Below are 15,127 nucleotides of genomic sequence, written 5' to 3' on the forward strand. Positions count from 1 at the left end.
TCTTGTAAACACCGGGCTGGAACAGCTTTGGGCATCCTCCTTAGATCACAAAACGTTCAATAAACTGGTAAAGAAATCTATCAAACACCAGTCGTGGGCACAAGATAAAACCGTTTTTTCAAAAAGAATGCACGTTTGGATGACTTTGAATTCTTACTCGGTAAAAGCTCCTCAGAACTATTTGGGCTTGGGCTATGCCAAAAAGACAAAAATGTGCTTCTTAAGATACAGTCTAGGCTGCTGCCCTGTACCCAGCATTTCCCGCACTGGTTAAAAAAGAAAACAGGATTACCATGCCGGCTATGCAGTCCTATACAAGAAGATATGATTCACCTACTATTCTCTTGCGAGAAAATGCAAGAGGAGAGGAAACTTATTTTAAAACAACATTTTATTCGGTTTGGGTTACGTGCACGAAGGAGTGCAGTACTAACCTGTTTTTCATCTCAAGACCCTCAACTGAGCTGCGGCCTTGTAAAACTTTTAAAGGCTGTGGAGGAAAAAATGCCAGGGCCAGAATCTTGAATTGACCTGATTCCAACCTGTCTTGTAACACAAATCATGTTTAATTTCAAATACTGAGTGATAATTGAAAGGCTGATATGATTTTATAACTATGAAGAACAGAACATCAATGTTCATACTACGATGGTTTTAAACATATGTGATTTTATATTGTGTTTTATTTTTTATATTTTGTATCGTATTGCATTGGTTTTAATTAACTGTGCAAATAAAATTACTACTACTACTACCACATCAAATTAGGACAATCTATTTGCAATAAAGTGTGGGAGCCACAAGAATCATTCTTAAGCAAAGTTAGTAAACCACCAATAGCCCTTTCCGATTCCTCTGGGGGTTTAGCTTCCACCCTATATTTTGTAAACTCATTTATAAAACACTTTTTCAGCGGCCCATGTTTCTTGAAACATACACATATCACAATCGCCAATGTATGACATCCATTTAGAATCTACCCGCTTTTGCTGAATTCCAGCTAAGTTCCAGGATAGCATAGTGATGCCTTCTTGGGAAACACTGTAGTTTTCATGAGTAACTTTACTGGGGGAATTGGGGATTATTTCTAACATCTTGGAGAAGGTGATGCTAGTATCCATGCCCTGAGTATTGGCCTCAAGACAATCACAAGTAAGGATTATTTTTTTTCAATATATTCTGTACAGAATAGATGCCCATTTAAACAGCTTTTGCCTCCCCTCTAGTCAGATGAGACATAGCTGCTACTGGCCTCTGATTCAAGCTATGAATACTTGACCATAAGTGCTCCCCAGTAATAGATTTTGGACCTATATGCGCCTTTTGGTAATACCCTAAGGACCCCGCACAGCATGTTCATCCACAGCAACAAAATTTAAGATTGTAAAATATTAACATTATTATCAAAAACTACAAAGGGCACAGATGCTGGGTTCCTTACAATTGTACTAATACAGCAGCAGATGATGTTTTAACCTTTCTCAACATATCCTGCACACTTGCTGATTTGCCATTGGATGTTTGTGTTTTGGCGTTTAAATGCGTCTCCACCTCCACAGTTAATGTATCAATGTCAGCCAACGTGCAGTCACTTACATTAGAATTAGTAATTACTGACTCAGATTTACTCCCAGGAGGCTGCCGGGGTTCCTTTGCATGCTGAAGTCGTCACCTCCTTTCATCTCTAGTCTTCAGTGTAAAACAGGAGGCCATTGAAGGAATATGGCTGTGAGTAGTGCGAATCAGAAACCTATAACACTGACACCTGCACCCACTCCCCAACTGCTCAGTCTCCAGAAGATGCCCTCACCCTCAGCTTGTACGTGAAGTGTCTGACTGCGACCATCCCTTTATCACCAATGAGAAGCCATTAAGGGGCAGCTGCTCCAACCCTGGGTATTTGGATGAAGCTGCCTGGAGAAGTGTGTGTGTGTGTGAGGGGGGGGGGAGCTTTTCAGTGATTAAATTAACTTTATTCGCTTAAGTGCGAGAGTGACATTATGCCGCATGACTACACCTATGCCGAAGAATATTATTGCAAGGTTTCTGGGACGTGTAGTAGATATCTGCAGCAACACCTGCAATTATAAAATCTTCTTTCTGCCTCCTTTCCATCTTTTTCTTAGTAATGTGAGGGCCACGCAGTATAGTTTCAGCAACGATCTGAGGACGGAAGAGTTTCTCTTAGACTAATTCAGTCCAAAATAATACGAGAAACTTTTACAGACTACTTCCTCTCACACTTAAAGCCCCCACCCGAGAAATCTTCATTAACGCAGCAAGTTCATTCGATACAGACTACAGCAAGGAATGAAAGAACACAATAGCAAAGTTCTAACAGGACTGAATTGAGTACTTTCAATTCCTGTTAATCTACCTCGCACTTCTAATTTAATAAATCACTGCCCATTCTTGGAATATGTTTGACCATTAGTCACCGGTTGCCCTCCAGGCAGATCCACTCATTCTGTTTACCCTTCTGAGGATAGAAGGGGTTGCATTGAGTCAGTTAAGAAAATTGTATTGACAGATTCACTTAAGTTATGCACTGCATGCTAAGTTGTCTATGCACCTCTAATGATCATCATTTTCAATAAGGATAGTGTAATTCCAGTCCACCAGTTACTGTGAATAGTCGCACAGCAAAGTTGGCACGGTGCCAGCTTGTTTATCATTGCAAGAGCCATGGTTACCAGCTTCTGTACCATGTGAATCTTGGGATGTGTACTTATTTTAGCATTGTGTCTTACATAACGGACTCTGCTACTACAGAAACAATGTAAGTGGAATTTGCAGCAGTATTACTACCAGACTCCAGTCTTTGTTTACAAACCTACATTATTAGTTTGACTTCATCCACCCCCCATGTCACCTCCAGTGGCATGGTTGGGGGTAGTCTGCAGACCGTCACTTCCTGTGTTGTCACTAAGGTCATAGGCTGTGTGATGTCACTTCCTGTGATGTCATCAGGTGGGTGGGATAAAAGTTGTGATATGGCTTTCACTACCACAGGTATTTTGGTGATTTCACCTCCATGGATCTATCACAATATACATTACAAGAAAAACATTGAATGGTTAGTCAAGTTATTTCTCTGAGGCGCCGCATCTGAATAATTTTTTGTTGCACAATTAGAATATTTCCAACTAAATCTGAGGGGGCTTAAAGTGATCCGTGCAACATGATTGTGGAGGTAGGATTCAAGGGCAACCTTATACTTGAATGTTAAGAGTGACACGTCTCAAGATCCAAAGTATCGTTTTTTAAGAAGCTAGTACTGACTTACGGTGCCAGTATGACAATGGGCAATATTGAATTGGTGTATAGAAATTGTTGCTGAAAGACTGTGCCTAGTGTGATGAATACCAGGCAAATGGTAGAAGCATGTGCTATAAATTCTGATAACACAACAAAAATGAGATTGGAGATTTAAACGAAGTCTATTGTGAGCCAGCAGGGAATAATGGCAGATTACAAAATCGTTTGTGCCAAGAACCTAAAAAAGACTTGTAAAGCCCATAGGGCTGTCTTTAATGTGATTACATTCGCAAAAGCAGGAATTCACAAATGTTGTTTGCACGTGTTAGCTCATTAAAGCCAGACCTACTGACTTTCTGATTAATGCATAGTTCGCTCTCATTTTCCCCCGCAGTATAATTGTCAGTTTTCAGTTGGGTAGTTTATTATAAAGTAATGAAAAACGAATGTTGCACACCTTAGAGTAAATATTTAATCATCATGCAACATGTATAATAGTGTACATGTAATTTGTAACGTCATTTTCATCCACAGGTGTGTCTTCATGCGATTGGTCAGCATTGGCGTTCTCTTGGTTTCGCTATGGACTCGGATCACCTCATGCTTTGTTGACAAATGTCTACCTTGTGGATACAACCATAACGTTTACCCAGTAAGCACATTTTCTTTCAGCATCTGCTACCTTATAACTGTGCCTCAAGAGTGGAAAATGTGAAATATTTTGATTTATTCGTTTGTTTTGTTCTGTTGGAATTGTTCTTTTTGTTACGAGGTGTAGAGCAATTATTTTCCTAAGAAATGTAAATGTAAATGTAAATGTGCTGGACTTGTAAAGCGCACAGCTGCCCGTAAGCGTCCCGGCGCTTGCTTAGGGAACCCGTCCTGGTATTCCCCTGTGTGAAACCACGGCAGGGTGTCCACAAGGTGAAAGCCAGGCATCCCGCCGCGAGGGGCCGTAGTGGAGATTAAGCAAGCTATTGCCCAGAGTCGCAGAGTGTGACCCCGTGAGTTGAGTAGGCACCAGAGCGAGAATTGTCGAGTCCGTGGAATTTTGAGCCCGAGACCCGCCGAGGCGGGGAATCGAACCCTGGTCCACGGTTGATCTCAGCTTCCGGGTCTGCCGCCTCTAACCACTGAGCCACGCTTCTCCACAATATTAACAGATAACCCCCAGAGAAGTGCGTTTGGCGACTCCATGAGCTCCATGCTCAGTGTTGTGTTACCACAATAAACGGATGCACTGCATCAATTTACCTGAGGTAATGGGTATACTCTAATGCAACGTCACGCTGTTACATTTCAGAAGAATTTTTTCCAAAACACCGTAATGGTATAGTAAGATCAATTGCTTCAGTACAATGTCCACTTTAATATCCGGTAGAATAGATGTAATCCATGTTAACACTTAATCACCACACAGTGCACCAACACTCCTTCATTTCTTTAAGGGAAATAACACGGTCATAAAAGAAAATAACCCCAGAGTCTACGTTTGTTTTTTTGGGCTCCGAATATTTGAATGAGCTTTTTCGAAAATAGGGAAACCATGAAAGAAGGTATACCATACATGCAACAGAGGCCCAATATGCTGTAAGGATGCCAAACACAGTGAATTATATCAATAATAATCGATCAAACATATAAATAAGGAATTGACCATGAGGTGCCATACGGTGTATAGCGACAGCCTTCCAGGTAAATGTCAACAGTACCAAAAAAATCTAAACATATATTCCAAAATTGTTTTTTGTAATGGAAGATAATGCAAGGACTTAATGGCACCACAAAATAAAACTTGGATACCAAAGGAAACCAGCATTTACAATGCAATAAGTCTCGCAGCATTAAAGTTTGAGTTATTGGCATTGTGTATGACAATGCGTTGCATACATTTTTTAGCAAACTTTGAGTTGGTGAGCATTGAGAGTGTGTGCAAGAGTATGCTGTTGCTCACAGCTGTTATTATTCACACAGCTCTGATGATGCACCTCACGCACGGGGCTGACGCAGTTATTATTCACACAACTCTGATGATGCACCTCACGCACGGGGCTGACGCAGTTATTATTCACACAACTCTGATGATGCACCTCAGCCACGGGCTCACAGCTGTTATTATTCACACAGCTGTGATGATGCACCTCAGCCACGGGCTCACAGCTGTAATTATTCACACAGCTCTGATGATGCACCTCAGCATGGGGCTGACGCAGTTATTATTCAACAAGCTCTGATGATGCACCTCAGAACAGGGCTGACGCAGTTATTATTCACACAGCTCTGATGATGCACCTCAGCACGGGGCTGCCGGCAGTTATTATTCACACAGCTCTGATGATGCACCTCAGGCAAATAGTGCCTCTAGTACGAACATACGGTCATTTAAGATCTTGGTTTGTTTGTATAGCCTGCATTGTAAAAATTAAAAGTTGAATAGCAATCATCACAAAAGCATGTATTAATATTTTACAATCTGACACTCGTGTAGTAGATGTCGTCGTCAGTGCTTGTGCAGAAAATGTATCAGTCAATGGTCAATACAAAAAGACTACCTTAATACATCAGGACACAAAAAGAAATATTTGGAAAGAGGAAGACAGTAGTAAAATTCTCAGTCATATTGCGTCCATAGTAGCTACTTTACCGGACAGTCACTTGAGCCCAGGGAACCAAGCTATCACTGCCCCACGCAACCAAGACACTCTCTCTGGATCATTAGCAGCACTCACCCACAACAGGATCAGCAGGCAGCCCAGTATAAGCCTCTGGAGGCGCAACACTCCCTCCATTGCTACAGCCTCCGCTCCTCAATGTGCTGCGCGGGGCCGATAGGCTGTCTGGGTTAGCTCCTCGAAACTCCACACCAGGTACGTTTCTGCCATCACTGCAGACCAAAGTGTGCTGTCTGCGGCTTCCGGCAGGAGGCCTAGCATGTGACGTCACCTAAACCCCGCCTAACCTCCCGCCCTTTCCAATGAACGTTTCAGGCGTCAAAACGAAAGAAGGACTACGTGGACGACCTCTTGTGTCCAATTTCTTATACACAAAAAAACGAAACCGCCATATTAAAAAGACGAACGGTACATGTCCCCGAGGCCCTGTTTAATGCCCAGCATGCTCCTCGCCCTGCCCCCTGCTTCAGCTGCCCCCTCCCTCCTCGCCCCTTTCCCTCCAGTTGAATATTTTACTCTCGGTCCCTGGGTTTCTCCTGAAGCCACCTCCCTGACGCGCCCCCTCTCTGCTGTGTCACTTGTGGGGTGTCCACTAAACTTTAGCATTGTCCGGATATTATTCTTGGCGTACAGCGCCTGGGGTGGGACTTCCGTCTTCGGAAGCCCGCGCACGCACCCACGGAGTGCCTGAGAGCGGGGCTCCCATGCCCGAGGGAGAGCCCCGCGGAGGCTGCAGAATTCCAGAATGGCGGTAAGTGAGGCTTAGTTGTAGGGGGTAGGGGGGTGCGCTTGTGTGTGTATGTGTGCGGCGGTGGCATGGAGCGGGGGGCGGGGGTCTCTGTATGTGTGTGTGCGTGTGTGTAGGTGCGCTGTTGTGTGTGTCTGTGTGTGCTTGTGCGGCGGCGGGGGGGTCTCTGTATCTGTGTATGTGCTCTCGTGTGTGTGTCTGTGTGTGCGTATGCGTGCAGGGGGAGGTGTGGCTGTGTGTGTGGTGGAGCTTTCCAGGAGACAGGAGATGGCCACAGCGTGCGCCTTCGCGCGGCCTGCTCCAATCACAGATTTTGGTATGCGTGTGGCCAGCTCCTGTCTCCTGGAAAGCTGTGTCGCTGACAAAAGGTCTCTGGCGAGACCGCGCTTTCGCACGGTTAACGCCACGAGACCTAAAAAGAAAAGGTATATCGGATATAATTTTAAGCAAAAGGTCAATAGGCCAACTGGATAAAATGTGCATAACAATAGAAAAGCAAAATGAAAATGGGTAAAATAAGTTGGGTGAAAAGAAAATAGGGGAAGAAAAACTATAGGGGGGGGATAAGGGATGGGCGTAAGCGCCTTGGGAAAATAACAGCTACGATGGGAAAATAACCATTTGCGCTAGGTGAAAACCTATAGTAAGATAGGGGCCACTATGCTCTGGACATAAAGTTATCAAGGGTGTACCATATTGACTGTGAAGGGACAGTAAAGTCAGAAGGAAGTGACAAATTCCTATGTGTACTTCTGAGGTAAGTGACCTATACCCACCATGTGTGAAAGGACACATTATGTAGCACTTTCCAATCTAAAAAAATAACTTTGATTGCTACCGTCAACAGTAGGTCCAATAATGCAATATCTTTTTCAGGTAAGTCTAAAGAGGGGTTCAGTGCATATGGTCCTAGCAAAATAGGAGGGACAGTTACAGGAAAGGCAACTCCAAAAACAGTAAGTCGATCATGAACCTCTTTCCAATAAGTAGAGAGGTGTTTACATGTCAAGGACATATGAGGAGGAGTATCAGTAGCTTCATTCCAGGACTAGCAAAGTTCAGATTAAATTAACTTTAGCTTTAACATTCTATAAAGTTTCCAGTCTAAGAAATGTGCTGTATAAAATAGTGTCTGCGATTAAGGAGGAAACATTTTATTCCTAAGAAGATTATTAGGGGTAAGTGCCCAACTGGAGTCTGGAATGGGGGTGGGGGAGATTTGACCTTTAAAGAATTTTAGACCACCATTTTTGAAAAGGTGAAATGGATGTTACTAATGCCTTATGGAAAGCTTTGTAATTTTTTTATTCTAAGTGACCCCCAAGGAGACTTGAAGGGGTGCATGGTATCTAATTTAGAGTTTCGCTTTGATATTTAAAAAGCTGTAGAAATCCATGTTAGACTACGAGAATTTCTCCTGTAGTGAGGCGAAGGATAGTGGGATTCCATCGTCCAACAACTCGGGTACCCCATTGATTCTTTTAGTTGCCCAAACAGGGACCACTTTGCCTGAAACCGTGGTTGAAGCTTCTGAGTTATTCAATAGAGAGGGCCAATGATTTAGATCCATCTTGAGAGCGCAAATAATGTCAGAAGATACGGGTGGAGTGAGATGGCTTCAGATTGTTCATTATTAGAGCCATAAGTAGTGAGCATGGTGAGATAAGGTGGCGTTCTATAAAAAGCCAGGAAACTCCTTTATTGGACTGAGTATCCAACAAGCATGCGCCACGTGCGACAAGAAAGGCTGTCTGATAATTGAACCACTTAGGAAGCCCATAACCTCCCATTAGTTGTGTCCATCTGAGCTTCTTAAGGCTCAATTTAGGTCTTTTATTAGTCCCGGGAAAGCGTGAAGATAGCTTATCGACCTGGATAATAATTTGTAGATAATCGTTCACAAAACATCATAGCCAAAAAATTCACAAGTAGCATAATAATAATTTTCAAAGTTTCCAATCTCCCCAACCATGAAATAAATTTCGGGAACCAGGAGAATAGAAGATCCTTAATGTTATCTAAGGTCTTCTTCTCATTATCAGCCAAGGACTCTGAGAGATTACTAGAAAAACAGATAGTTTATCATTTTTGGTTTCCAGTGAAGACCGGACTGTCCAATGCAAGAAGAGCAATAATGAATATTGAGAGGCATAATCTTTATTTAAAGTGCAAACCTAAAATTCGGCGTAAGATTGAACTAAGAAATTAACCTGGGGATCGTTACGTCAGGATTCTCTGAGAAAATAAGTATGTCATCCACGTAGGTGCCTGTTTTAAATGTATGCGATCTAAAAGTGGCACCTTTGATATCAGAAGACTCATTAATCAGAACCAACAACGGGTCTATCGCCAGAAAAAATAGCAGGGGAGATAAAGGACAGCCTTGACCAGTGCCTTGGTGTAGAGAAAAAGAAGCAGGGAGAACCTGTTCTAGCAATAGTACCAGCATATAGGCACATAACCATTGAGGAGAAGGATTAACCCAAATTAAAACAGTCAAAAAACGCCTCAAGAAAGGGCCTATAAACTTTATCAAAAGCCTTTTCCGCCACAAGAGCAGTAGCTATTGCCGGAGATGTGGGGAACGGCTGCTTTCTCGAATATGTGGCAAAAAAGAGGAGTTTTTTTATCACATGCCAATCTACCCGTGACAAACTCAGACTGCAATTGATGTATTACTTTAGAGATCAGAGAGACTAGGTTTTTCGCGAGGAGTTTTGCGTAGCTTTTAGCCTCCATGTTCAGGGCGGAGATAGGTCTGTAGTTCTTAGTGTCAAGATGGTCTTACACCTCCTTAGGGAGGACAATTATGGTGGCCTCAACTGCTGAGCCACATACATAACCAGAAAGGGCAAAATGATGCAAACATGACTCCGAGGGAGGCAAGATCAAATCGGAATGACACTTGTGAAACCTGATTGCGAGTCATCAGGACAAGGAGCTTTTGATTGGACAATTTCATTAGAATCTATTGGTTTGTTTTTTTTTTTTTTTTTTTTTTTTTTTTAAAACCTTTATTAACAAATGCACAATACACAGCGTCTGCCTACAACCCCGCAGGGCCGGCCGCTATGACAAAAACTGGCTGAGCAAAAAGTGCAAAACGAGGCAGTACGTTGCTGAAGCAATCTTTCCCATCAACATTATCGGCAAGAGCGTAATACCATACAAATAGGATAAGAAAGGTTTAATTTTATGTTTTTGTCGAAATGAACACAAACAAACAAACACATGGTATCATAGTGGCAAGGGTTGCTGGAGGTGGGAGGGGGGGAACGGATGTAGGAGAAAAAACGAGGGTGAGGGGGGGGTGGCGCGCATAAGAGAGCAAAGCATGTGGGAAGTAGAGGAGAGGAACGTAAATCACGGAGAGGAGGGGAGAGGGACTTCGTAGTCAAGTGGAGGAGAACAGATGTCTCCACGGTAAGTATTCCAGGGAGCCCAAACTCTGGACCACTTCCCTGGGCGCCCCCGGGCTTCATATACCGTCTTCTCTCGAAACATGGACCAGTCCATGTTCTCTTTCCAGGCACTGAGCACTGGCGATCTCGGGGAGCCCCAGAGCTGTGCGATATCCCTCTTCGCAATCATATTGCCTAGGGTGACCCAAAGTGTCTGGGCAGCAGTGCAGTCAGTCGGTTCCCACACATTCAACAGACAACGACGCGCCTCAGGAAGCAATGGGACCCCCGTGACACGACTCATAACATCATGCACCCTCGACCAATACGCTACAATCACTGGACATTCCCACAAAACATGAAGAAAAGTACCATCCATCCCACACCCACGCTTACAGCGTCCGTCAGCAACCAGACCCATTCGCACCAGACGCGTTCCAGTAAGATACACGCGATGAAGGATTTTCAATTGAACAAAGCGAAGTCGTGCCGGAATAGCCACCTCCTTAGGGGAGGACACAGCGGACTGCCAGTCCTCGTCGTCCAATTCAAGTCCGTCAGCAGTCCAGGCAGCCCGGAGCTTCTCGAGCTGGTCAGCTCTGTTATGAATGAGCTTCTTATAAATTAAGGAGATGGTACTGTCTGGGACATGGCCATCTAGAACTCGATCCTCCAGAGGGGAGGACTGCGGAACGTCCGTACCGGAGGGGAAGACCGAAGACAAGGCATGTCTCACCTGCATATACCGGAAGTGCTCCCTATCATCGAGCCGGTATTCCAGCTTTAGTGATTCAAAGGACTTAACCGCGCCACGTGTCCAAAGGTCTCCCACAGTACTAATCCCGATCATGTCCCATTTCTCAAACCCTTTCGTCTTCCACAGGTTGCCCAGTCGCTCCGAGTCATACAGTGGCGTCATACGTGTCAGTCTACCACCCCAGCCCGTGGCCACCGTAGCATCGCGCCATGCCCGCACTGCACATTTCGTTGGGCCCGTAAGGAGTCGAAAGGGTGCCTTAGAGTATAGCGCCCTATTAAAGTTGCCGCCGGGCAACAGCAGTTTATCTAAAGCAAAGGCAGGGGCTGGCTCCGGAGAATATGTCGCATGGTTGATGGCGCTCAGGTGTGAGGCCCAGTAGTACCGTCTAATATCCGGCAGCGCAATACCTCCGTCGTACCAGGAGAGCGTGAGCTTAGATAAGGCAATGCGGGCTCGGCCATCCCAGATAAGTTGCCGCTGTAAACTTTCGACTTCATGGAAATAGCGGGCAGGAACGGGGTCAAAGAAATTTTGCAGGGCATAGAGGAAGCGGGGAAGCGACATCATCTTAAAGAGCGCCGCCCGGCCCAATGGAGATAAGGGCAGATCGCGCCATCGCCGAACATCCTGCTTCAGTCTGCGGAGCGGAGCATACAAGTTCCGCTCATAGCGGACCGAGGAGATCATGGATACATGGACCCCCAGATACTTAAAACCGTCAGTCGCTACAAGAATGGGAAACCTACGGGGGAGAGGCGGTAGAGTACCAGCTATGGCGTAGACACAGGACTTGGTCCAGTTAATGACCAGTCCCGAGTTCTTACCGAAGGACGTGAGGACGTCGAAGAGGACATTGAGTGACTTCTGAGGGGAAGTAAGATAAAGGAGGATGTCATCCGCATACAAGGAGACACGATCCTCGAGGTCAGGGGACCATCGGATCCCTTTGATCGAGGGTTCCCACCGGAGCCACGCGGCAAGAGGTTCGAGTGCCAAAGCGAACAAAAGCGGAGAAAGGGGACATCCTTGTCGTGTGCCGCGGCCCAAAGGAAAGGGGTCTGAGCACCTCCCATTCACAGCAACCTGAGCTAGCGGCTGTTCATAAAGAAGCTTGACCCATGCGATGAAGTTGGGGCCAAAGCCAAATTTGGCGAGGGCTGCCCATAGGTAGGGCCATTCAATGGTGTCAAATGCCATCGTGGCGTCAAGGGAGGCGATCACTGCTGGCTCGGCGAGAATAGAAGCTCTCGCGAGGACACTGTGGAGCCTACGCAAATTAAGAGCAGTGTTCCTGTGAGGGATGAAACCGGATTGATCCGGATGGATCAAATCACAAATGACCGCAAGCATCCGATTGGCCAGCACCTTAGCAAGGATTTTGGGTTCCGCATTAAGGAGGGAGATGGGGCGGTACGAGGCACAACGGTCACGAGGTTTGCCATCCTTATAAATGACCACTATGGTAGCAAGGCGCTGCTCAAGGGGGAGGCATCCGGCCTCAACCGCCTCGAGAAACATGTGACGCAGGTGGGCGGCCATCTTGTCGGGACAAAGTTTGTAGAGTTCAATGGGGAGTCCGTTAGGGCCCATTGCCTTACCCGAGCGAAGGGAACGGATTGCGAGGGCAATCTCGTCGACAGTAAAGGGGGCTTCCAAAGCGAGGCAGTCCGCCTCAGACACAGTAGGCAGAGCAATGTCACGCAGGAGGAACCTGGAGTCGGCCTCATCTCGATCACTAACAGGCGTATAAACCATACGAAAGTGGTCAACAAAGCACTCAACAACCTCACCCGGATCCGAGACAGTCACACCAGAGTCACGAACAATGGAGGGAACAACACGACTCGCACGCTCAGTCTTGTCCAGCCACGCAAGAAGCTTGCTAGCCTTGTCACCCACATCATACAGTCGACCAAGTTGATTTGACCGCATCAATTTAGCAGCATCCGTGACACAGGCCTTATAATCTGCTTGTTTCAATTCCAATTCATGCAACAGTGCAGGCGTGTCATTCCCACCCAACTCACTTTCAAGCGCAGTGATTTCAGTTTCAAGAGCCACAACAGCCTCCCTCTTGACCCTACGCTCAGTGGCAATGAGTGACAGGGCGGAACCCCGAATAACCGTCTTGAAGGCCTCCCAGAGAACAGTGGGGGAAGTGACAGAGCCCAGATTCTCAGAAAAATAGTAATCTATTGCCTTAATCAGGTCTGAACGGAGCCGGGGGTTTTTAAGATGCCAGGGAGGGAGCGGGGGAACTCTGTTACCATGCAAACCACCCACAGAAATCGTGATCAGCAGGGGGGAGTGGTCCGAGATACCCCGGGGGAGATGTCGAATCTCACGAACAGTGGACAAAGTGGAGGCTAACATAAGAAAGTAATCAATACGGGAGAGGCTGCCGTGCGCGCCAGAGTGAAAAGTATATTGTTGGAGCGCGGGATGTAATGAGCGCCAGACATCTACTAAGCCAAAGGTGTCAGCCATTTCACTGAGCCACATCTGGGACTGTGGCAATACTCTAGGGGGTAGTCGGTCGCAGTCGCCGGACATGACAGAATTGAAGTCCCCGCCCAAGACCAACAAGCCGTCTGGCAGCCCAAGAAGAGTCCTGCCTAAATCAGCATAAGTGGTAGCCTGCAGTCCCGGGGGGATATAGACAACAACAAACACGACCTGTTTACCCTCCCACCTCCCCGAAACAGCAGCATACCGCCCACGCCCATCAAGGATAACATCATCAATAGCAAGAGCAAGGGAAGACTTTACCATAATACCCACACCCCGGGAACCCGAGGTGAAACCCGCATGTGCAACCAGTCGATAACCCCGGCGGTCTAGGGCCTTGCAAGCATTACCAATCAAGTGGGTCTCCTGAAGGAACACAACATCAGGGGCGTGGCGCCTCAAAAATTGCAGTACAATGCCCCGCTTAATCCTGTCACCCAAACCATTTACGTTCCAAGAAAGAATCCGCATTTCACCCCCCCCCATTACGGCAAAAACATTCCACACCCACCCCCCAGCAGAACCCACTATAAACAATCATTGCAAGATATGAAATACCATGAAACAAAGAACAGAACAAATTGAACGAGACACAAACCAGTCCCCAAACACCGACCCCAGAACCCAAACCCGTTACAACACCCCCCTCCCTGCACCCCTGCTGACTAAAAAGCCACCCCCAACTGCAGTGTGCCTGTCGCCCCATACTTCTACACAAAGAACCCCCCGAGGAGGAAGGGAGAAATCACCCGTTACCACACCGCCACGGGCAGAGTCATTAAGGAATAAGTCAATATGTATAGTACGTTGCATAGTCTCAATCGGAACCTCCAGGGCATCTGTTACTCCTGGGTCGCTGCACCACCTTCCGCACCACCAGGGCCTCCGCTCCCAAAGTCATCTGCCGGCAACGAGTCCAACCAGTCGGCCGCACGTTCAGGTTGATCGAAGAAATAGGCTCGTTCCCGATATTCAATCCGGAGCCGGGCCGGAAACAGCATGGCATATTTCAGTCCCCGGTCCCTTAGGCGACGCTTCACTCCGAGGAAACCTGATCTTTGCCGCTGCACTTGAGGAGTGAAGTCGGGATATATGGAGACAGAGTTATTGTCATACTTCAGGGGACCATGTTTACGGGCGGCCTGGAGGATAGCATCCCTGTCCCGGTAATGAAAAAGCTTGGCGATGATAGGCCTCGGCGGGTTCCCCGGCTTCACTTGACCTCCGGGGAAACGATAGGCGCGCTCCACGGCAAAGAACTTACTAAGTCCTGCCGGAGCCAGTTGGGCGACTATCAGTTCCTCGACCAGAAGATCGGTCGCTACCGAACCATCGCCTTCCGGAACTCCGACAAGGCGTATGTTGTTCCGCCTGGCCCTGTTATCATAGTCCTCCATCCGCTTGAGCAGTAAGTCGTGCGATGCGCGCAGATTGCCAATTTCGGATTGCGCCTCAGCCATGTCGTTCACCAGGCTCGACGTTTTAAGATCCAGTGCCTTCACCCGCTCATTTGTTTTGGCCAGGTCGGCTCGAATTAGTTACATCCACCGCCACCGTGTCTATTTTGGTCACTACGGCCTCAAATTGTTGGCCCATGTCGGCCTTGAGTCCAGTGATGGCAGCCATTAGGTCTTGGAGCGACACTTCCGACGTAGACGATGTGTCCGTTTGAAGTCCTTCAGCCCCCATGCATACGGCCCCGGGGGAGCCTCTCGGCTGGGTATAGCGTTCGATCATGTTCGTCTGGATCGATCCCCCCCGGGTCGCAGCCTTCCGGCGT

The 15,127-nt window shown here is 46.7% G+C and overlaps 1 protein-coding gene across 2 annotated transcripts in view; it reads left to right on the plus strand.

Moving 5' to 3' along the window:
* The window catches only part of TMC7 (transmembrane channel like 7), a 479,975-nt gene that overhangs the window by 282,730 nt on the left and 182,118 nt on the right, over positions 1-15,127 (plus strand). For both annotated transcript variants that reach the window (XM_086942406.1, XM_086942407.1), the window contains exon 10: positions 3,793-3,910. In XM_086942406.1, the coding sequence (XP_086798532.1) occupies positions 3,793-3,910 (118 nt within the window). The remainder of the gene's footprint in view (positions 1-3,792; positions 3,911-15,127) is intronic.

The sequence above is a fragment of the Lissotriton vulgaris genome, chromosome 10 (genome assembly GCF_964263255.1).
Source record: "Lissotriton vulgaris chromosome 10, aLisVul1.2, whole genome shotgun sequence".
NCBI classification, from domain to species: domain Eukaryota; kingdom Metazoa; phylum Chordata; class Amphibia; order Caudata; family Salamandridae; genus Lissotriton; species Lissotriton vulgaris.